General features: G+C 37.3%; 1 protein-coding gene across 2 annotated transcripts in view; it reads left to right on the top strand.

Moving 5' to 3' along the window:
• Positions 1 to 19,278, top strand: part of LOC112983999 (protein mono-ADP-ribosyltransferase PARP8) — a 117,487-nt gene extending 98,209 nt beyond the window's left edge. For both annotated transcript variants that reach the window (XM_064500955.1, XM_026101489.2), the window contains 11 exons: positions 373 to 498; positions 2,106 to 2,171; positions 3,525 to 3,592; positions 3,954 to 4,002; positions 4,852 to 4,964; positions 5,129 to 5,201; positions 6,582 to 6,651; positions 8,551 to 8,627; positions 9,250 to 9,319; positions 11,477 to 11,561; positions 12,511 to 19,278. In XM_064500955.1, coding sequence (XP_064357025.1) covers positions 373 to 498; positions 2,106 to 2,171; positions 3,525 to 3,592; positions 3,954 to 4,002; positions 4,852 to 4,964; positions 5,129 to 5,201; positions 6,582 to 6,651; positions 8,551 to 8,627; positions 9,250 to 9,319; positions 11,477 to 11,561; positions 12,511 to 12,613 — 900 coding nt within the window. In that variant the 3' untranslated portion in view covers positions 12,614 to 19,278. The remainder of the gene's footprint in view (positions 1 to 372; positions 499 to 2,105; positions 2,172 to 3,524; positions 3,593 to 3,953; positions 4,003 to 4,851; positions 4,965 to 5,128; positions 5,202 to 6,581; positions 6,652 to 8,550; positions 8,628 to 9,249; positions 9,320 to 11,476; positions 11,562 to 12,510) is intronic.
• The last annotated feature ends 950 nt before the right edge of the window (positions 19,279 to 20,228 follow it).

The raw sequence follows: 20,228 nt of genomic DNA, 5'->3' as shown, positions 1-20,228 counted from the left end.
TCTCCTCCTTGTGAAACGTTCTTTGCTGGTGTCTACTGCACAAAGACCCAATACAGAGCCATTTCCTTAGAGGATGAATTTCATCCAGGAGTTATTACATGTAAACAAGAGAAAGCAGGACTGTAGACAATGTATTTGACATGGGGATACATTTAGGACCAAATACTGGTCCCACTTCGGCATCTGGAATAAGCCCCAGGGCCAGACCCAAAGCCTGTTGAGGTCCATATCAGTCCTAAACTATGTGCCATGAATAAAACAGTTTGGATAAAATAGGTAATAATGAAATACCATATTACTGTAATGTGTAAAATGAAAAACAAGCTGCCTGATACAATATGAAACTGAATAAATCTTTTTCTTTATCCGCAGGTGGTTGATCTGTTAGTATCCATGTGTCGGTCTGCGTTAGAGTCACCTAGGAAAGTTGTCATTTTTGAGCCATATCCTTCTGTAGTTGATCCTAATGATCCTCAGATGCTGGCCTTTAATCCCAGGGTGAGTAGCTATGTTTCAGTATGTCATAGTGTGATTTAAGTTACATGTTAGATTTCGAAGTAAAGCCTTCTTCTCCAGACATCTTTACTATTAGAGATACAGCTCTAGAATATGCAAGTGTGTGGCTCTGCTTTCAGAACTCTGTAGTATTTTAAATTATCTTTGAGAAGGTAAATGAGCTATAAGCTATATTAAAGCCAAGAGTTCCTTCTTTTAGGGTACAATTTGAAGATGACAGATTTTCTATTTTTAGCGTCCTTCTATCAGTATACACTTTGAACACAAAGAAAAAGATGGCCTTTGGGAAGTGTGGACCGTGTAGACCAGGGAGATTTCCAATCCATCTTTTATATTCTTAAACTGTTTATTGCTGCCATCTCATTTTCAGTTTGTAAACAATAATGTCCTTAAACTTAATTTATTAAATGCTGGGTATGCAGTGGAGTGTAGTACAAGAATCAGATGTTGAAGCAAAGAATTGTGTTTGCAGTACTTGATCCTCGGACTGCAAAGGCTGCTTCACAGGGAAGCCTTAGGGGAGCCATGAGCTATTATATCCAACTTGAGCCATTCTCAAGGGCATAAATGAGAACTTTGGACTTCCTTCATTGGGATACACTTTACCAGTTCGGATAGAAGGCCAGCTGATTGCGGTGATTCTTCGTCAGAGGAATTGGCAAGTGTGTTCTGTAGAACATGGGATAGAAGGATTGCCAGAGAGGTGCTGGGAAATGGGCGGGCGAGGACACAGCTAGTCTGGCAGTCAGGGCAAAGCGGAGGTGTGAAGCTGAACAGGGAAGGAGAATGAGGGTAGCACCGGCAGAGGAGAGGAGAGAGCCTGGGGCTGGCAGGGCCCACACCGCCCCCAGCCCCTCACCACCATGGTGGGGTGAAAGCCCACAAGGGCCAAAGTTGGCATGACCCAAAGACAGGAAGTAGTGATGCTCCTGAGGCTGACATGAAACGTGGGGCTCACGAAGCGTGGGCTGTTAAGCTCATCCACCCGGAGAAAGTGGAGACCTCTGGTAGCAGTTCCCAGGCAGGAGACAGGCAAAAGTCAGGGGAGGCAGGGTGGCAGCTGAGGCTGACTGAAAGGTAGATGGCCCGTCACACTACTCTGTGTGGTACCATGTCTGTGGAGGGGCAAGCTATGCTACTAGCAGTGCACGTACCTCTGATGTTTTGCAGAGCTGTTAGCAGAGTAAACACATCTGCTTATTTAGCATTTTATTTAACATCTATTTGTTCACTGCATCATTGAACATAATAGCATATTATTTAAATAACTGGCAGAGCCTGTGTTTAGCTACAAATATTTGTTTAAAAAGTGAGCTAATTTCTGAAGTGGTTGCTTTGTTGCGTTTTGGAGATTCCAGTGAAATTCAAACAAAAAACTTAATTCTTTTTTTCCTGGAATTATCCTGGACTATGAATGAGAGTCTGTGTGTAAGATGAAGGAAGCTATTGGCTAGAAAAATTTGAAAGAATTGTTTGCTGGACATTCGTTCTAAATGTGGTTTTATACACACTCAAAGAACTGAGGTTTTTGTATAGCCAAAGACCCAGAATATTCTTTTAATTTATTTGCTTATTTTATATTACATCAGAAGAAGAATTATGACCGAGTCATGAAGGCATTGGATAGTATCACTTCTATTAGAGAGATGACACAGGTGAGCATAAAAATCTTTACATAACTTAATAGCTATTTCTAGAACTAGATAGGTGTTTACATTGTTGTCTGTGGAGGAGAGGAGAATGCAATTGTATCATCTCTTTCCTATAGAGCTGGAAGGATATTAAAATTCATGTTAAAAATAAAAAAACCTACAATATCCATAACAGCAGTGAAATAAGAGAGATGAAATAGAACTTAGGTCTTTTAGTGTTTAAATTAAGAGATAATAGTAACAGAATCAAACATTGCAACAAAATAATGGCCAATTGCTACATTTCCGAAAATTACAATGTCACACTGAGTCTTTTATTTCCAAAGCAAGAGAAATTGATTTTATGACAGTGTTCTGAGGTGATAACTTTATTTCTGTTGTAATGAGACACTTGGTCAGTAAAGTGTGGTGGGAGGCTTGGAGAGTCAGGTCTCTTGGGATTACCACCATATGATTTTCCAAAATTCACAGTGGGACAGAATCTAGTAGCCATACTTGGTTTTTGTAATGCTTTGTTTCCCAAACAGTCCCCCTGATTATAACTGATTACCTCTGACTCAGTATGAGCCATGATACATCTGTCCCATGTACCTTGATTTTCCAGTTGTTATACGGGCAAGAACTTATAAATCTTATTCTGTCTGTGTTTGTAAAATACTTTGGGATTCTGGAGTTAAGAATGAAGTGTTTGGAGAGCATTAAGATACACTGAAAACAAACATTCAGGTGTTTTTGTTACCTAATATAGCATCTTTTAATGATAAAGATTCAGGTGTTTCTGTTACCTAATATAATATCTTTTAAAGATAAAAATAGCCACTATTTTACTTTTTTAGCATTAAAATAATTATTGGACTGAAGAATTTCAAAGAGACACTTTGTTCTGTCATTGAAATTAAGAAAAGATTCAAATGGAATATAAGCTGATTCAGTATTTCACTTTACCAGTTTGTGCCATGGAACAGTTAAAAATTTTGGAGTGAATTAACCTAGGGTATTTTGAGACACTTAATTTTCTGAAGTTCCAGTCCAATTTCTTCATGCAGGAGCCAAACATAAGTAGACGTCTTCTGCTGTTCTCACTGAGATCAACAATGTTTGCTGTAATGTACTCATTTTGATGCTAATTATATGCTTATTATTTTACTCTAGGGAAAATAATTGCTATATTAATTCTTGCTGTTGTCAAAACACGTTTATAACTGTACAAGGCTAAATGTCAGTAAATCTGTGATTTAAGCCTAATAATGAGTCCCATGTATTCATTTTAATAAATGAAGTCATGGGCAATGTAACATATAAAATGTAACCTTTTTATTTCAGCTAGCAATAAAGAGCATAATTACTGTTTTCTAGGCACCTTACTTGGAAATAAAGAAGCAGATGGATAAACAGGACCCGCTTGCACATCCTCTTCTACAATGGTATAAAATTGACTCACATGAAATAGTAATTATTAAAGTACCAAGTTGAATGAATAATCACTTTCCCAGTTTAGTTTGGTTTAAGCTCACCCTAAGAATTACTACCAGAGTTGACATTTACAAGTGTATTTGTTTCTGGACTGTTTCTGAACCTCATCTGGGTCCTCTGAAGACAGTGGAAAGACTCCAGCTGATTTGTATGGCCTCAGATCTGATTTTCTAGTCAAGCTTCAGTCTGCTTTCATCAGATAGGTTCTAATGCCTACAGCTGAGTTCTTTGTGATGGGATTCATCAACATTTTTAAGAAGAAAGTTCTGATTTGTTATCATATCTAATGCATCTAACTATTTCTTATTTTAGGGTTATTTCTAGTAATAGATCACATATTGTGAAGCTACCAGTGAATAGGGTAAGTGTCTGTGGGTTCTTTCTCCTGTTCTTTCTTATTTTATCATTTTTATGGCTTGTTTTAGCATTTTAAGTGGGATTCACAGGGCCAAATGTAGGTGTCTACATTCAAACTAGTCATCTATGTTCCATTAATAGACAGTGGAAAGAAATAGGCAGTTTTAGGTCATGAGTCATAGAATCATTCTGTGAATATCTAAAATAGGTCAAAGGAATCATGCTCTGAAAGAGCCTGCTTGAGGTGGGTAGCTCAAATGCAAGTTCTGCCTTGTAGATTTCTGAGATTGGTGAGAAGAACCTCACTTTTTTTTTTTTTTTTTTTTTTTTTGTTACCATACAGAATATTAGATACAGGGTTGTATAAAAAGCAATTAACATACTAACATGACATGTGCCTACAGACTGGCATATGAGAATGCTGTAAAAAAGACTATAGCTCTGGAATTTTGGAGAGATGGTGCTGAGATTCATTTCTGGTTACATGTTCCTCTGGGCCTTTGATTAAGGGTGTAGTAACCTGCAGCCTTTCAAATCTGAGCTTTAATTCAGAGCTAGCTCTGATCAAAATGCCATGATGAAATTATTCAATTTAATTATTTTACTAGTGTCATATTAGGCTGAAATCTGTTTCAGAAACTTACATACGTTCATAAGCCCTGAAGTATTTTTACTGTTTGATTTGAAATAAAACTATGGTAATAAGACTGATTTCAACTTAGTTCACACAGGTATTTTGATGCAGTAATATATTGTGTGAAACAGCATGGTATCTTAAGAACTGCCATTCTGGAAGTACAGTGCTTTTGTGTTAATCAGCTTCTTTTCACTCATGCACTGTTATATTTTACAGCAACTAAAGTTTATGCACACTCCCCACCAGTTCCTCCTTCTCAGTAGTCCACCAGCCAAAGAATCCAATTTCCGAGCTGCTAAAAATCTCTACGGAAGTACCTTTGCATTTCAGTGAGTACCTATATTTGCATTAATCAAAGGTTACCAAAATGCCAAAGCTTTTTTTTTCCTTGCCATTTGAGGTTTACAGCTGTGAATTTATTGTTTTAGGGGACTGTTGATTTCATGTTGAGTTTTACACTGTGGATTTTAACCCTTTCATTTTATTTTTCCAGTGGTTCACACATTGAAAATTGGCATTCCATCCTGAGGAACGGCTTAGTTGTTGCTTCCAATACGAGGCTGCAGGTAAATACGAACTTCAGGTAACCTGTGTATGTTTGATCACATATTAAACTTGGACAAGTTTTCAAGGGGTGTGGTGTTGGTGCACATATAGGTGGTGATTGCAGACACCCTCATGTTTCACTGAAAAAGATACTTTTCTGAAGCAATTAAAATGAAACAATGTGTTTGCTTTTATCAGTGGCTAAAATCCTATTGTCTTCAATGTAATTGCAGTTTCGGTTTTACATTGCACAGCAGTACCTCCAGGAGGCTTAGCTCGGTATTGCTTAAAAGCAGTCTCAAGGATTGAAACTAAGATGCATGTAAACTGTATCTCTATTATAGGATCCAAGAGCACCCTAGGTTTACAGAAGCTGGGTTTAGAGCATCTCATCTCCTCTGGTTCCCTTGGGAAAGGAATATGAGTGCTGGCCAGGGGGGAGCTATTGCAAACTTTGGTTTGTTTCCCTGGGCTGAACTATCAGGAAACCAGTACTGCAGAGCAAAATAGGCAGAGCCAGAGGGGCTAAGAAACTGTTATTCAGAGTATTTTAGCATCAGGGTTTTGACAGCTGTTCCCCAGAGCTGAATCCATGACCCTGATTACATGCCTTAGAGTAGTATCAGTATGCTGAATAGGGAACTAAGGTAGTGAATAGGAAACCCTTAAAAATAGGAATGGAAATCTATACCGTTCATTTTAGTGGTATAGGTGCTTTTATTAGCATCTTTGGAAGATGCTTCCCCATGGAAGCAACATTTATACACCAAAATTCACTAAAGTAAGCACCTTTGTTTATGCTTTTTTCTTTTTTCTTTTTTTCCAGAAGGGAGATATTGGAAAGTAGGGGAAGCAGTAAAGCCCCATTTTACACAAGTCGTCATAGTTAGATCTCTCACATAACAATGGCATATCCTGAGCCCAGTACGTTCTACCTACCCCCACTAGCAGCTAGCCAGGAAAAACAACCAGTCACCCAGCCATAGGATCTGCAGGAGTGAGATATGCTTATTTGTGCACTCCTATGGAAGCTTTGGTACCTTGCACAGATGATGTGAAGATCACTGGGCAAAAGGAAAGAACGAAGGGTGAGGATGACTTTGAAGCTCAGTGGTCATAACATCTCCCTGGCTAGGAGATAATCTGGATTCTCATTTGTGCTGTAACAACTACTTTGTGCATTTTCTTTAAGGGCCCTTTCACGCAAATCAATTAGTTCCTGAGGGGAAGCAAAATTTGCAGCATGACCCTTTTTAAGACTTTTTTGAACATTGTTTATTACCAGGCAATAAATTAGTGTGATGAGGTGGATACTTGTCTACATTAGGACCTGTGCCTCGCATTATTGTTTTGTCAAGATAATCAAATTAATGATAAGCAATCACTGTGCTCTTTTTCAGCTCCATGGTGCAATGTTTGGAAGTGGAATCTACCTTAGTCCATTGTCAAGCATATCATTTGGTTACTCAGGTGATATTTATAAATCACTCTAAAGTTGGAGAAATATAGGGGGGTATCTTAGTTTACTGCTTTTCTTGTCTGCCTCAATGTTTACAACACTGTAGTCAATTTTATCTTTGTAGGTCAACATTTAGTTCATTAAAAAAAGACAAAATCTAATTTCCCTTATTAAGTACCTGTCCAGATTTTCAAAGGTGTTGAGTACATTGAAACTCTGATTGAAGTAGATAGCAGCCACCGCTGGATGCTCTATGCAAAAGAGTAGATCTTGACTGGATGTTGGGAACCCAACTATGTGTTTGTGATTTTTTTGTCAGTATTTGCTTAAGTGAGTTCAACAGTGGCAATGGATTCATAGGCTTTCAGGACCTGATCTGACAAAACACATACTCATTTCAGTAAAGAGAGTGGTTGCACTGAAATCAATATAAATATTCCAATATTTATATTTAAGAATATTCCCAAGTGTAACACCAGGTCAAGTTTACATAGAAAGTACAGGGCAGTGTGTTTATTTTAGCATGAGGACGGGAGAGAAGATAATTTGCCCCATTGGTAAATCCAGAAGTGAGTCATGCAGTTTTCCATATAAAAATAAAATCATAAATAGCATAAATAGAAGCATCATACACCAATGTTATATATTAAGAAATTTTTATGGAGATTTTAAAATACCGTGATTTTTTCCATTAGTTATTTTTGTTTATCATTTCATCACAAATGTAAATGTTGGCATAAGTGTGTGTGTGTGTGTGTGTGTGTGTGTGTGTGTGTGTGCGCATGTGTGTGTGCGCACGCATGTAGATACATTTTATTCTGAGAGTTATGCTTTCTGATTTTTAGTATTTTTTGGTAATGTCACAATCCATTTTTAAAGATCAGTGTTTTCTACTACTATTTATTGAATTACAATATCAGCAATCTCTAAATGTGCTTTTAGCTTTTCAGAGATTACATGAGAAGTACAGAAACTTTTAGACAGCACTAAAAGTGCAGACTGCAGTATCACTATCTTAACTACACAGTCTTTTGCTTTGTCAGCTTCAGTGTGTTTTTCTCATCTCTCTGCCCCTTCCATCCAGTCTTTCTCCAGCAAGAAGCCTGTATTCCCACAGAGAATATAATAGTTTATACTGATAAAAAGCAGGGCGGAGTCCTACAATTGCATTTCCCCATAAATCAGTCTAAGATTGTAAACTGCCAAGAAGTATGTGATACTGGGAAAAATATGAGGCCTGTAGTAGCATACAATAGGGGAATTTTATACAAAGCAGCATGAATAATATAAGAGAGATCTAAGACACAAACATAGGTATTTAAATTTCTGACATGGAGATGGATGCATCCAAGCTGGCCAACAAATAATTTAATAATTTTACCTTTAAATAAATTAATTAAAGCTAGGCAGACTTAAAGCTACCTTTAAATAAATTAACTACTCCCAGAATAGTATTACTGCAATTAAAAAGTCTGAATAAAGTGTTAAAGAGGAATATCTAAAATCCTTTCTCTGAGGATTTTACTACTCCAGCCAGAGTAAATCAGAGCATACGCTACTTTAGCCTGATTATGGTCAGTTAAACTGAGACAGGCTGACATGTAACTTTGCTAAGCAACCACCTAAGAGCATTCCTGAGCTGAATTCAGTGGAATCTAAGCTCATGTTTAACTACTTTGGCACCTGGTTAAAACTACTTTGGCTTTCTTAACGTCCTTGCAACACTTGCAGATGTACAGACAACTTGCAGGATTAAATTGAGTTATTCTATGACAAAGTTAATTAAGTTTTGTGGCTCTGTGCAAAGGACTATGATCCCTGCCATGTGAGCTGCTTCATTATCCATATTTAACTTTGCTTATTATGGTATTTATATGCCAGGGTATCTTACATGATTTTAATATTCTTAGGGATGAACAAGAAGCAGCAGAAGGTGTCAGCTAAGGATGAACCTGCTTCAAGCAGTAAGGGCAGTAATACATCACAGGTACAGTAGTGTATCAGCCACCTCTGGATATGTATACTTTTATGTTTGGGAACTTGATAGCTGACAAGGAGGCAATATTTCTTTTGTGAAAGCTAACAATTTTTTCTTTTTTTATTGTGTGAAATCAACAACTGCAGAGACACTGCAACCATCAAATATGGCTCAGGCGCTCATAGTGACAATTTACAGGGTATACTGCAGGTCCCTGTTCCCTTCTTTTCCAGACAGAAGTATCTGGAAAGGGAATGGAATCAAATTACAGATTTTGTATTTATTTCATTATAACTCTTAGCAAGCCCTTGATTTCTGATTTCTAGATTTTTTACTGAAGAATAATGAAGGAGAAATTGAATGTGGTTATTGTGGTAAAACGAGTAACAGTTCACTTATAGCAGATCAGTTTTTCTTCTTCATAGCTTTAAACATTAAAACGGTAAAATACTGCTTTATCTAAAGCATACTCTTAGCAATTATTTGCAGGGCTAAATTTTGAGAAATTCAATTCCTTCCTTATTTATTTATTAATAAAACATTGAAAATAGCAGCTCTCCCTTTTGTTATTTTTTTACTTGGTTTGTCTTACTGCACTAATTAATTTTTATCCTTTTTTTTTACAACTCAGTCACAGAAGAAAGGACAACAGTCACAATTTTTGCAAAGCCGTAACTTAAAATGCATAGCCTTATGTGAAGGTAAGTTGAAAACCCTTGAAAAACTGTTTTAATCATGTGCATAGTGTTACTGGATGCAAATCAGTGCAAGCGTTAATTCTAGTACTGTCTTTTTTTAGATAAGAGACTATTGGTAATCATACAAATACTCACTAAATAACTAACCTTTATATTTCAGTGCAGAACATTTCCCTGTTCCAACAAAACCTATAACACATGCTGAACTTTCATGAAATAATCATATACATATAGTGACTGATCGTCTGCTCTGTCTTTCAAATGTGATCATATTCCCATGCCGTCAATATAACACAAATTATGGTCTTTATTTAAAACCTGTGACAAAGGAATTAAACATAGAAGAGTCAGGAATAACAGCTTTCCTTTTGAATTTCCAAATACCTTTTCACTGCTTGGATAAATATACTGTTCATCTGCTAACCAGTCTGTTCTCCATGACTGCTTCAGAAGTTCTGTGAAGTTAAAATCCAGTACATATGAGTATGGTCATTCTTGAAAGACTTGACCATTCTTTTAATAAATAATGAAAACTTGGCAGGTTTTGAGAACAAAGTAAAGATTATGAAATTTGAATAAGAACCATTGTGAAATTTAGATGTGTCTGATAATTAGACTCACTGGCCAAACGTGTGTGTGTGTGTATGTTTGTGTCTGTGTGTGTATATATTTATGTATTTATGTATGTACATAGTTCCTCTCACTGGCCAAAATATAGATGTACATACATATATACCTATATTTAAACTGAGTTTGCCTTATGTTTTGAGCATTCGTTAATTTTAAAAAGTAAAAATTAATAAGACTGGACCCTATGTTACTTCAAAATGCAAAACTTAAGTTATATACTTTTTAAAATACATTTTTTCAGTATTTTTTAAAGAGAAGCAATTACTATAAGTTAATATGATTCAAAAAGTGTCAGTCAACATGAAACTACAGTTTGATCTTGACAGAAAAATGCATAACTTCCATTCTAAAGTTTTTAGAAAAGATATGAGATGGATCTAGGATTTGCTAGAATTTTCTTGGCTTTAGTGCCCAAAGTTTCTAAATATAACTTACATCTTTCCAAAGTGCTGATATGTGATGGGAGAGATGAATGTGCAAGACTTTTCATCTACATCTTGTGTCCCTCACATTTATTAATGGATTTGTGATTTTTTAAGGGTGAATTTTAAATATTTGGTAAAGTGCATTTTATCTCAGTGGATATTCACTTCCTGTTTCTGTGCAAGGAAGTGTTTAGGGAAGATAGATAAAACAGATTTTTAACCAGTGTAAATTACAACAGGTAAATGTTTGATAATTTTTTTTAAAAGAAATAGTAGAGTTGGTTAATAGAGTTACAGTTAATAGAAGACCTGATGTAAAAATTGAATACACATTTATTCATGCTGGTGTTTAAGTGCATTTATAGAAATCTTTTCAAATATGCACTCATAGTAAATCTTCTATCTAGCAAAAAATAATTCTTTCATGTGTTGCTCTTATTGTGCTGCTAAACACCCTATGATCACAGGCATTGCTGTTTTCTAAAATGTAGGGCAAGTGTTTGTGGGCATCATAATCCCCTTGATTCATAACTATGCTTCTTATTTTTAAAAAATATTTGTTAGTTTTCAAACCCCAAATCTCTGGTATCTCGGTTTCAGGCTTTGTATTTCACATTTCATTTTTTGCTCAGCCATCATCAGACACAGATAACTCTGTGCCAAAGGCTGATTAATTGACACAGGTCCTGTTTAACAGCCCTCTGTCCATTTAAAATCAGTTTTTAATAAATACACATTTTCATTTTTCTTGTTTACTAGTCTCCAGAGCAGGTTTGGGGCCTTCAAAGAACTCCATTTAAGTGAAGTGCCAAATGACCATAAAAGCAGACTTGAGTTTAAAATCATGCCAGTGAACAACTGGCTCCCATATATCAAACATCTGTGTTTTCTGGAAAATATAATGTATTTTGGAGGAAAAAAATCAAGTTCATCTCCCAGTTTGTATCAGCAGCCAACTCTGAGGTTCTACACCATGCCACAGACATGCACTGGAAAACTAGACATTTCCAAAAGGCTATTTAAAGTGTATAGAAGAGCAATTATTTTTTAATGACATTTTCCAGGCATATTTTCATCACTCTGAAATTTATTCTTTCCCTAATAGTGATAACCTCATCCGATCTGCACAAACATGGAGAGATATGGGTAGTTCCCAATACTGATCATGTGTGTACAAGATTTTTCTTTGTGTGAGTACAAAGCTTCTTTTAACATTCAACTTCTCTCTTTTCTAGGCTTTTTCCCCGTGTTTTTCCCTCCGACAGTTCTAAATGAAATAGATAAAAGAAGTTTCTTCCTAACTCTTTAAAGAATCACTTGATTTTTAATTTATCTCTGTACTTATTGTTGTTAGGAAATGTATGAGTAAGTTAGTGACAACGGTTTAGTAAACATTGTGTTCCAGAAGAAGAAGTGCAATGAATGAAGAGTTACTGATTCTTCCCACTCTATAGCGTTACCCCATGTTAGTAAGTCTGTCCATGTATCATAAAATATCCCTGTTGTTAGGATCTATGTTTTAAAGCTAAGGAATTTATTAATGAGAAAAAGGCTTCCTGTCTCTGATGTGAGCATTTCCCCCTCTCACCCATGACTTATCTTATGGACTGACGTAGATCTCAGCCCTGCAAAGAGTCACGCTGACTTCACCTTCACCCGTGCTGGGGGTTTGCAGTGGTCCCTGTTGCTTTATCAGAGCGAATCCTCACAGCAGCTGAGTTTGCGTGAGGAGAGAACCTGTGGGGATTGTCACGGTGTCACCACTGAGTGGAGACCCACGTAGCGACAAGAGTTCACGCACCACAAACGTTGCGGTGCCGCCTGCGTGCGTTGGCAGCAGCCGAGCGCGGGGCACCCCAGGAGCAGCCGGCAGAAGCAGCCCATCTCCAGCACAACTCCCCTTCTGTCCTAGCGGGTTTTTAAGCCTGAGGCTTTTCAATTAAAAGGGAAGTCCTACCACCCTTCACTCCTGAGAGTTTAGGATCTGCATATAGCAGTGAAGCGCAGCAGAGCATTTTAACAGGAAACATGTTAACACATGGAATAAACACTCTTGACTGTTGAATGAAACAGAGTTGGTTTTTTTAGGTAGATTAATAAAAAACTAATTAAATTTCATTTTCTGTACTTTTTTTTTAGTTATGAAGATGGTCAAGTGGGTGATACAAGTATAAATACACAGGAACCAAGCATTCATAAAGAGATTCTTCGAGTCATTGGCAATCAAACTGCTACTGGTTAAAAGGACCACTCTTATTTAATTGATGTGATTTGGAAGCCTTCCTCAGTCTCAAAGCTGGATTTTGAACTGAAGAAGATGCAAAAAACTAATTTATTATTATTATTCTAAGCAAATTAACCCTTTGAATACTTACTGTTTTCTTACTTAGTATTTCTTATCTCATCAAAATACCTAAGACGGTATGAATTAGCAACTGTAGGGGTGCAAAGTCTATTAATATACTACAACTAATAATAATTAAACAGGCATTTGGGTTGCTCACAATAAACAGACTTTAAAAAGGAGTTTTGTGCTGATATTTTTATATTAAACTCTTCAATTGGAGGTTTTAGTACTGTATACTGGTATTTTAAATTTAGAATGACTGAATTATAATCAACAGAGAAGATTTTATAGCGGAGAACCTGTATTATGCAGGATACTTTGCAATAAGTAAAATATTCTCATATTTAAACACAATAAAAGGTTGTCTGGAACATGTAAATTAAAGAGATTGGTTACCTGCAGTTATCTTTGATTCATTTTATTTTACACAGCTACAGCTAGGATTTAGAGTCAAAGGTTAAAACAGTAATACATTTTTGACTTAATCAGTGAAACCAAATGAAAAGTAATGACACTGATGGTGTATCTTTAGTCTTCTTTATCCTCTCTGGAAAGAACTATTTATTCATTAAATAGTTCAGTTACATTTTTTAATTATACAAGCCCAGAAACAGCTAGAAATCTAGAAGCTAAATCCTTTTTACAGATTTGTTTTGTATATATTAATTTTGCAATTTCTTCATTTAATAAGGTTCTGTAATGTTTTTGCCTTAACTTTTGTGAGACTGCTCTTGTGGTTTAAATTAGCCACATATTTAAGTACCACCAGAATTAGAGCATTTTTATGTTTGGGTTGATTGGTACATTAGAAAATACAAACAAGTGTTAAATTTTATTGATTTCCTCTTGCTGAAATATTTTATTAATTTATTCCCAGGATAAATTGAACCAATTCAAATTTCTCTGTCCTTTACACTAACAACTTGTTTTTCTCTTAATAAGTGGTTACCACTGAGTGAGCAGGATGGCAACACATGAAGGGGCCCAGTCCCTGAATCATAAAGCATATCCTGTGCCCTGCTGAGCACCTTTGGCCCTCAAAAATTACCATTTTGCAGGATCACACCATTAAATAAGGAGAGCAGTTTAGCTTGCCCATCCATACACTTTGTACAGGCCATCTCGGAAGGTAAAAATTGACCAGAGAGTTCATACTCTCAATTCTCTGTTGTGTTATTTTCATGATAGAGATCTTGAAGATCCAGATAACAGCACAGCACAGGCTAGCGTTTGTTTCTTTTCAATAGAACTGCATTAGGGGAATTATTTTTGTACTTACTGGTAGTGGACGATTCCTTCTTTTTAGTCCAAGCTAGACTCTCCTTATTCCCTCCTGTAATTGAAATGTTCTGCAAGTAAAATAGTGTTATTGGGATTAGAAGCATATACTTGGAGATGTTTATAGCATCCCAGACTTATTTATTGGTGACCTCAATTCTGGTTTCACATCTGGACCTGCAAACCTGTTTCTGTTTGCAAATCCTCCTTTTGCTCTTGAATTTCTGTTAGTTTTCACTCGCATTTGATGCACCCCTAGTTTGGGAACCACTGCTCTAATTGTTATCTTTTGTGTTGGGATACAGGTTAACGTCTCAAAACAAGGAGGATTCCTGAAATTAATGTTTCTATATTAGGACTGCACTAGGTTGTGCAACTGCACAAAATCAGCATAATTCAGAAGTGGAGCTGCAAACCTGGAATTACCATCCCTCCATAGTTTGTCCTGCTACAAGTGGCTGAATCAGAATGTTTTACAGAACATAGAAAAAAATTAGGAAGCAAGTCCACAAAGATATCCTACAGTGACATACTGGGATGATTGTCCACTACTCTGGGAGGCCTCCTCAAAATTTAGGAAAAAAGAAAGATGATCATGAGAGAAGGGGAGAAGCCAGGTGAGCAGTCATCTTACCTGTCCCAAGTAGCAGGATCACAACTGAAGGCTTTGAAGGAAGAAACCTGGAATATAGCTATGACAGTGAGTCAGCCTTGTTTTGCATAGTGGTGTCATGGAACTGGCCATGAATTGAGCCATCGTAAGTACAACCACTGAAAAGGGAAAAGAAAATACATCTCTGCCATCTTTTAAGATTGCTCAGAAGATTGTTTTAAATGGCTCAATGGGAGGAAGGGAAAGTGGGGAGGAAAGCAGAGCTCTGCGGTGTACGTGGGGACCTTGCTGTTGTAAGGTGCCCACTCAAGGGAATAGTTCTGAGGGGCCTGACTGAAGCATAGCGGAGAAGGAGGGTGGCAAAGAGGGTGATGAGCACAGGGGCTGCAAAATAGTGGGAGAAAGCAAAACCTTTGAGGAAGAAAGGGCAGTTCTGCAGTGGCAAGTGATTTGTTGGTAGGGAAAAATAAAAGGAGGCAGGGGGTGCCGAAGTCATTAACATCCCAGTCATTAACAGCCCAGGTCTCACCCAGGTACATGAAAGTTATGGATGGAAGGAGAAAGAATTGGGAGGGCAAAGCCACAGTGTGGGGCGAAGGCAGCCCACTGGTGGGGCACAGAGCCCTGGGGAACTCTGTGGGAGCCAGGGCTATGGGTGAAGGTGTCGCAGTGCTAGGACACAAGCCCAGTGTCGCATACAAATACAGGGGCACAAGGATCATCAGTGCACAAGGTGGTGATGGAGGGAATAGATCTTGACACTGGAAGCAGCTTAAGTCTCCTGACATTGGGGTATAAGGAGCTCTGTTTATTCCTTCTGTATCTGCACCTATAGGAGTTACCCTGAAAAGCTCCCTCTCCATGGGAGAGGAGGACAGGATCCCTAGAGAGTCACAGGTGTGTTTCCTGCTTTCCCTGCTGTGCCCACATCCATGGGACTGTGCCAACACTGTGAGTCCAAAGGAATTGAAGGTTTTCCCTTTATTTGCTCTCAGCTCTGTGCAGTCACACGAGGGAGCATGCAGGCTTTAAGGAGAGCGCATGGTCTGGGAGTACCAGTCTTAATTGGTGTGTTTTTCTTTCTCAGATTACCTCATTTAAGAAGCAGATTGTCCTGATTGAACTCCTATTTACCCATAGAGGTATTTGTTTAAAGAAATCTCCTGTGCATAAAAATTAACTTGAAAAAAGTGTGAGGACCTGACCCTGTAAGGTCCTGAGAGGCTAAGCCTTATAAAACCCCATTATTGGAGGAGCTGAAGAGCAATGAGCTCATTGCAGAGTCAATCTCTCCATGAAAGTATGCTACTTTTCTCACCATCTTTATTTTCCTTACCTCTACCATGCACCTAATTGTGTAGGAAGCTAAGTTAATTTCCTCACGAGGATAAAAATTTGTTCTGAGATACTACAGTCATGATCTGCAGGTGCCAGAGTCTGTGCAGAGTGATGCATCATCTGAGAGCTCATCACTCCGCGGGAGTTGAGGGAAACCAGGACTTTACGGAATTGCATCCCACAGAAATCCCCCTACTTTACCAACAGCAATAGAGTTAAACTGAAATTCACTTGCTACACAGTACCTCTGTCACTTCTTTTCTTTAGCCGAAATGTTAACTGGAAACAACTTCTAGATGTTACATTATCTGCAGGTGAAAATGATTCTTCAGATTGTTCCTTTAACACAGTGTTAGTTCTCATCATTTTAGAAAGGTGAAGGGAAAGAGGGAGATTCTTTGGGGTTTTGTAACTCAAAAATGAATAGCCCTTCTAAAAACTGAAGCAAATACTTGATCATCAAGAGCTGGAATGAAAAAGCATGAGGAGAAGGTTTTCTCTGCGGGATTTTCCCCTAGAAGTTTTATCTAAGGGTGGGGGTTGCATATTGTCAAATTCTTCCAAATACTTAAATTTGCAAGGATTCCAGGGGATGAAAAATAAAAGCCAGGGTCATCTGAACAAAGGCCTGTGTTATTTGTAAAGCGTTTCCCCTTCCTGCTGTTCCTCTGTGTAAGAGCAATCCTTGAGATTCCCTTTGTGAAGATGCAGGCTTTTCACAGATAGCTTTTAATGACAGAGGGAAAACAGATCCCCAAGCTCTCTTACCTTCCTTGGTAGAAATCTCCATGAGGCCATATCTATCTAGCTGTAACCACGTCCAACATGGAGCAACCTAGAGCACTCCCGGGAAAACTTTCTAACTTCTTCCTGCATACTACACCAAATTACAAACCCGCAGATATAAACGGTTTGATGGAAAAATTATTTTAATACCTTAATGTTGCACCCTGATTATAAATTGCCATATTTATACTTCTATGAGTATTTTAAACATTGAGAAAGGAATTTTAAAAAAAAAAGCTTTTAAACCTGTCTTAGATGTTTAGCATTCAAGGGGTTAAGCAATATGGGTTATCTTCTTATATGATATGAATCAGCATAGCTCTATTTTCTTCAGCAGTGCTACACTGTTTTAATCACCTCAGTCTTTAGCTCCGTATTACTTAACATAGAATGGCCAGTTTGTATAATATTCTGCTTAATGTTTTACCGGAATTAGCCAATGACACCAGATTTGTTTATGCTTGTATTTTTCTCTAAAGCCCTTGAAAAACTGTTATTGATGCTGTGTAATTTTAATATTATAGTTGTCAGTACTAAAAATGAATCTGATGAATAATGCTAAGATTATGCTTTTGTTAATACAAATCTATGACCATTTCCAAATGAAGACTTTGTGCTTAGATCAAATATACTATGTTTATAAATCACTTCTTACTACAGAAATAATTAGTGTACTTCCAACATTGATGAGTACAAAGTTCCGGAAAAGGACAACTGAATGAAGAGATTCATGATTTAAAAAGAAAATCTAAAAAAAACCCTAAACAAATACGGAAACAGTATCCAATTACTTAAGCATTGTATTAGTTTAAATGGATTTCTTCTTGGCTTTAGAAAATGTAAGTCAAATAAAAAGAATACTTGTCGTGACTGACAGGGAGATAACTATACAGAAGTAAAAGCACTCTGTAATCTTAGCATTTTCAAAACATATAGGTTTTGGGTCTGATCCTGCATTGTGCTGAACACCCATTGAAGGTGCTGAGGGTTAGGCCCTGGAACAAATGTAAGTGGTGTTTTTTGTACTAGTCATTTCTCACTCCTATGGCAAGTTTTTTAATAGCTTCTGAAGCAAAGGCCCATTGCAAATGAGATCGCATTAGATGTAGAAATCCGTGCATCTTTAGATCCATATGCCTAGGTGGAATTTAGCAGGACTGAGCTTTTCTTTGGCTGCATTGTTGCGAAGACTGCTGTAGACTGAGCAGCAACCTTGTTGGTGAAGGCGACTGAGAGAAATGGCAGTAAAGGCCCCGGTAGCTGGAGCCGGGGTGGGCTCGCAGAGCTGCCTCCCGCCGGCCGCCGCGGCCGGGGCACTGCGCTGGCAGCGCCGCAACAGCCCCGCCGCTGCCCGTCGGCTTTCACGCTGTCTCTTCGGGCATTTAGGGTCCTACAACGCTGTATTTGCATAACGGAGGTGTCAGTCCAACGTCCTGCTGAATTTCTTCATTACAAACACTACCTCAAGGTGAAGGACGAGCCTGTTGACTAAAGTATGTAAGGTTTTTTGTTTGAAGAGCAGTTAAAATGTGCGCAGGACTAAAAGTCATCCAAAAAGTATCTTGAGTCTAGCCTGTCCGGGCAGTAATAATGATCAAAATTATTCCTTGCAGTGGTCGAGTGTAGGGAAACTTGTGCTTCAGAAGGGGATAAATTTAAAAAGAAAAGTGGCTTTTTTATGGAAGAAGGCGGCTTTCTTTGGCGGGCTGAATTTCAGGATTTGGTTTTGGAAGCTTTAGATTTGAAAGCTTGGAGCTCCTTTTGTCTTACCTGGATGGAAGCTCTTTGCCTGTGCTCACTAGCTGAAGCAACAGCCGCCCAGAACACCAAATGGAACAATGTACATTGGGCTGTTGTTTAGCGTGACAAACTTAAATATTTTGATTGTTTTTTTCCTGCTAAATGTTAGTCTGCCAATGGACAGCTGCAGTGTAAACTACCCATTACACTTTGCGTTGGGATTTTGTATGCAGTATGATACATTAGGTATTAAGACTTTTTGTAGGGGGAAAAAAAAAAAGAATTCAAGTAGATTTTAGATGAACATATCTAGTGTGTGAAAAAGCTGTTGAAGAATAGATTACATTAAACATTTACCAGCAAGTCAGTAAAAATAGTCCTTATATGTAGACGTTCAATATAATTTAAGGTTCTAAAAACAATTTTTAAATTTACCTAATATGTATGATATCGTTGAATTTTAAAAAGCAGCCACTCCTTTATGTAAACATAAGAATATGCCTATGTTTCTTTTAATTCTACAGCCTTTTTTTCTCCAAATAAATTTATTAAATTTTGTGCACAAAATAGTACTTCAGCCTGCTATTTAGCCTATGGTGCCTTAGAGTTATTACAAATATTTAACAACATGTAGATAATGTAAATACTGCCAAAAGATCACTAAGGCCAAATATTTTCTCTATTCACTTTTTACTGCACTTGCTTTCTATTGCTATTTAAGCCCCTTTTATCCAGCTTTGTAACAGTTATAACATTGTAGCCAATGTAAATGTTTACTTTCAATAAATCTGAATTTGTTCAACAAGTACTGTGCATTTGGGCGCTATTTTGAGAACTTTGTTCGAAGTTAAAACATTCTTCTAAGAAGTAAACTGAGTCTGATACTATTTCTTCACTTTCACTGGTCTCAACAACATCTAAAGGTCATAGATAAAACTTTTCTGCAATGATCTTTTTAAAAACACTTAAGTGAAGAGAAAAAACAGCTTTCCATGCTGCGTTTATCTGAATGGGTTTCCAACTGGTTCAAAATACAAATACTGGGAACAAAGCAGTATTTTGCATGCACAGTGTCATATAAAATGCATAAGGATGTCACAAGTTGCATTTTATAATTGATTTTAAAGAATAAGATTTTAGTCTTGTTTTTTTCCATAGAACTGGTTTTGTCATGAAAACACAGCAGATATATGAAGAACCATGTCATACTTAATGTGGGTATGTTTAAAGTATAAATGCACATCTGCAGCTCATAAAATATGCAGACATTTGTGGAACTGGTTATTAATTGGGTGAATGTACTATTTTTTTCATTGCCTGTGAGCACATTTTATTTTTGAATTAAGGTATGAGTGGATATTAACTTGTATCTTTTTAAACTTTTAGCTTTTGCTTTGTAAAATCTGTTCTTATTGAAGATTTTGGGCTGGAAAAGTGAAAATAATACTATTATTTTGAATGCTGGTAACTATTTTACACAAATGTAAAATGAGACAGGAAAAAAACATATCATTGCTACCTGAAAAGACTGATAATTTGCCTTTGATTAGTGTCTGCAGGCTGGAGCTTGAATTCTGTAGTGCACGAGAGATTGCTTATTTTGGGGAGCTTTGAGCTGGAACATGCTGTGACTTCCAAATGTGCAAAGCCAAGAATTAAATCAGTGGTGAAATCTCAGACTCCCAATAAAATCGGAACCCACAGATAGCAGGAGGGACAGGATTTGTACTAGCTTTGGCCTAACTGTTACTCCGT

Source organism: Dromaius novaehollandiae, chromosome W, assembly GCF_036370855.1.
Source record: "Dromaius novaehollandiae isolate bDroNov1 chromosome W, bDroNov1.hap1, whole genome shotgun sequence".
NCBI lineage: Eukaryota > Metazoa > Chordata > Aves > Casuariiformes > Dromaiidae > Dromaius > Dromaius novaehollandiae.
Note: the sequence above shows the minus strand (reverse complement) of the source record. Positions and strands in the feature narration are given on the sequence as shown.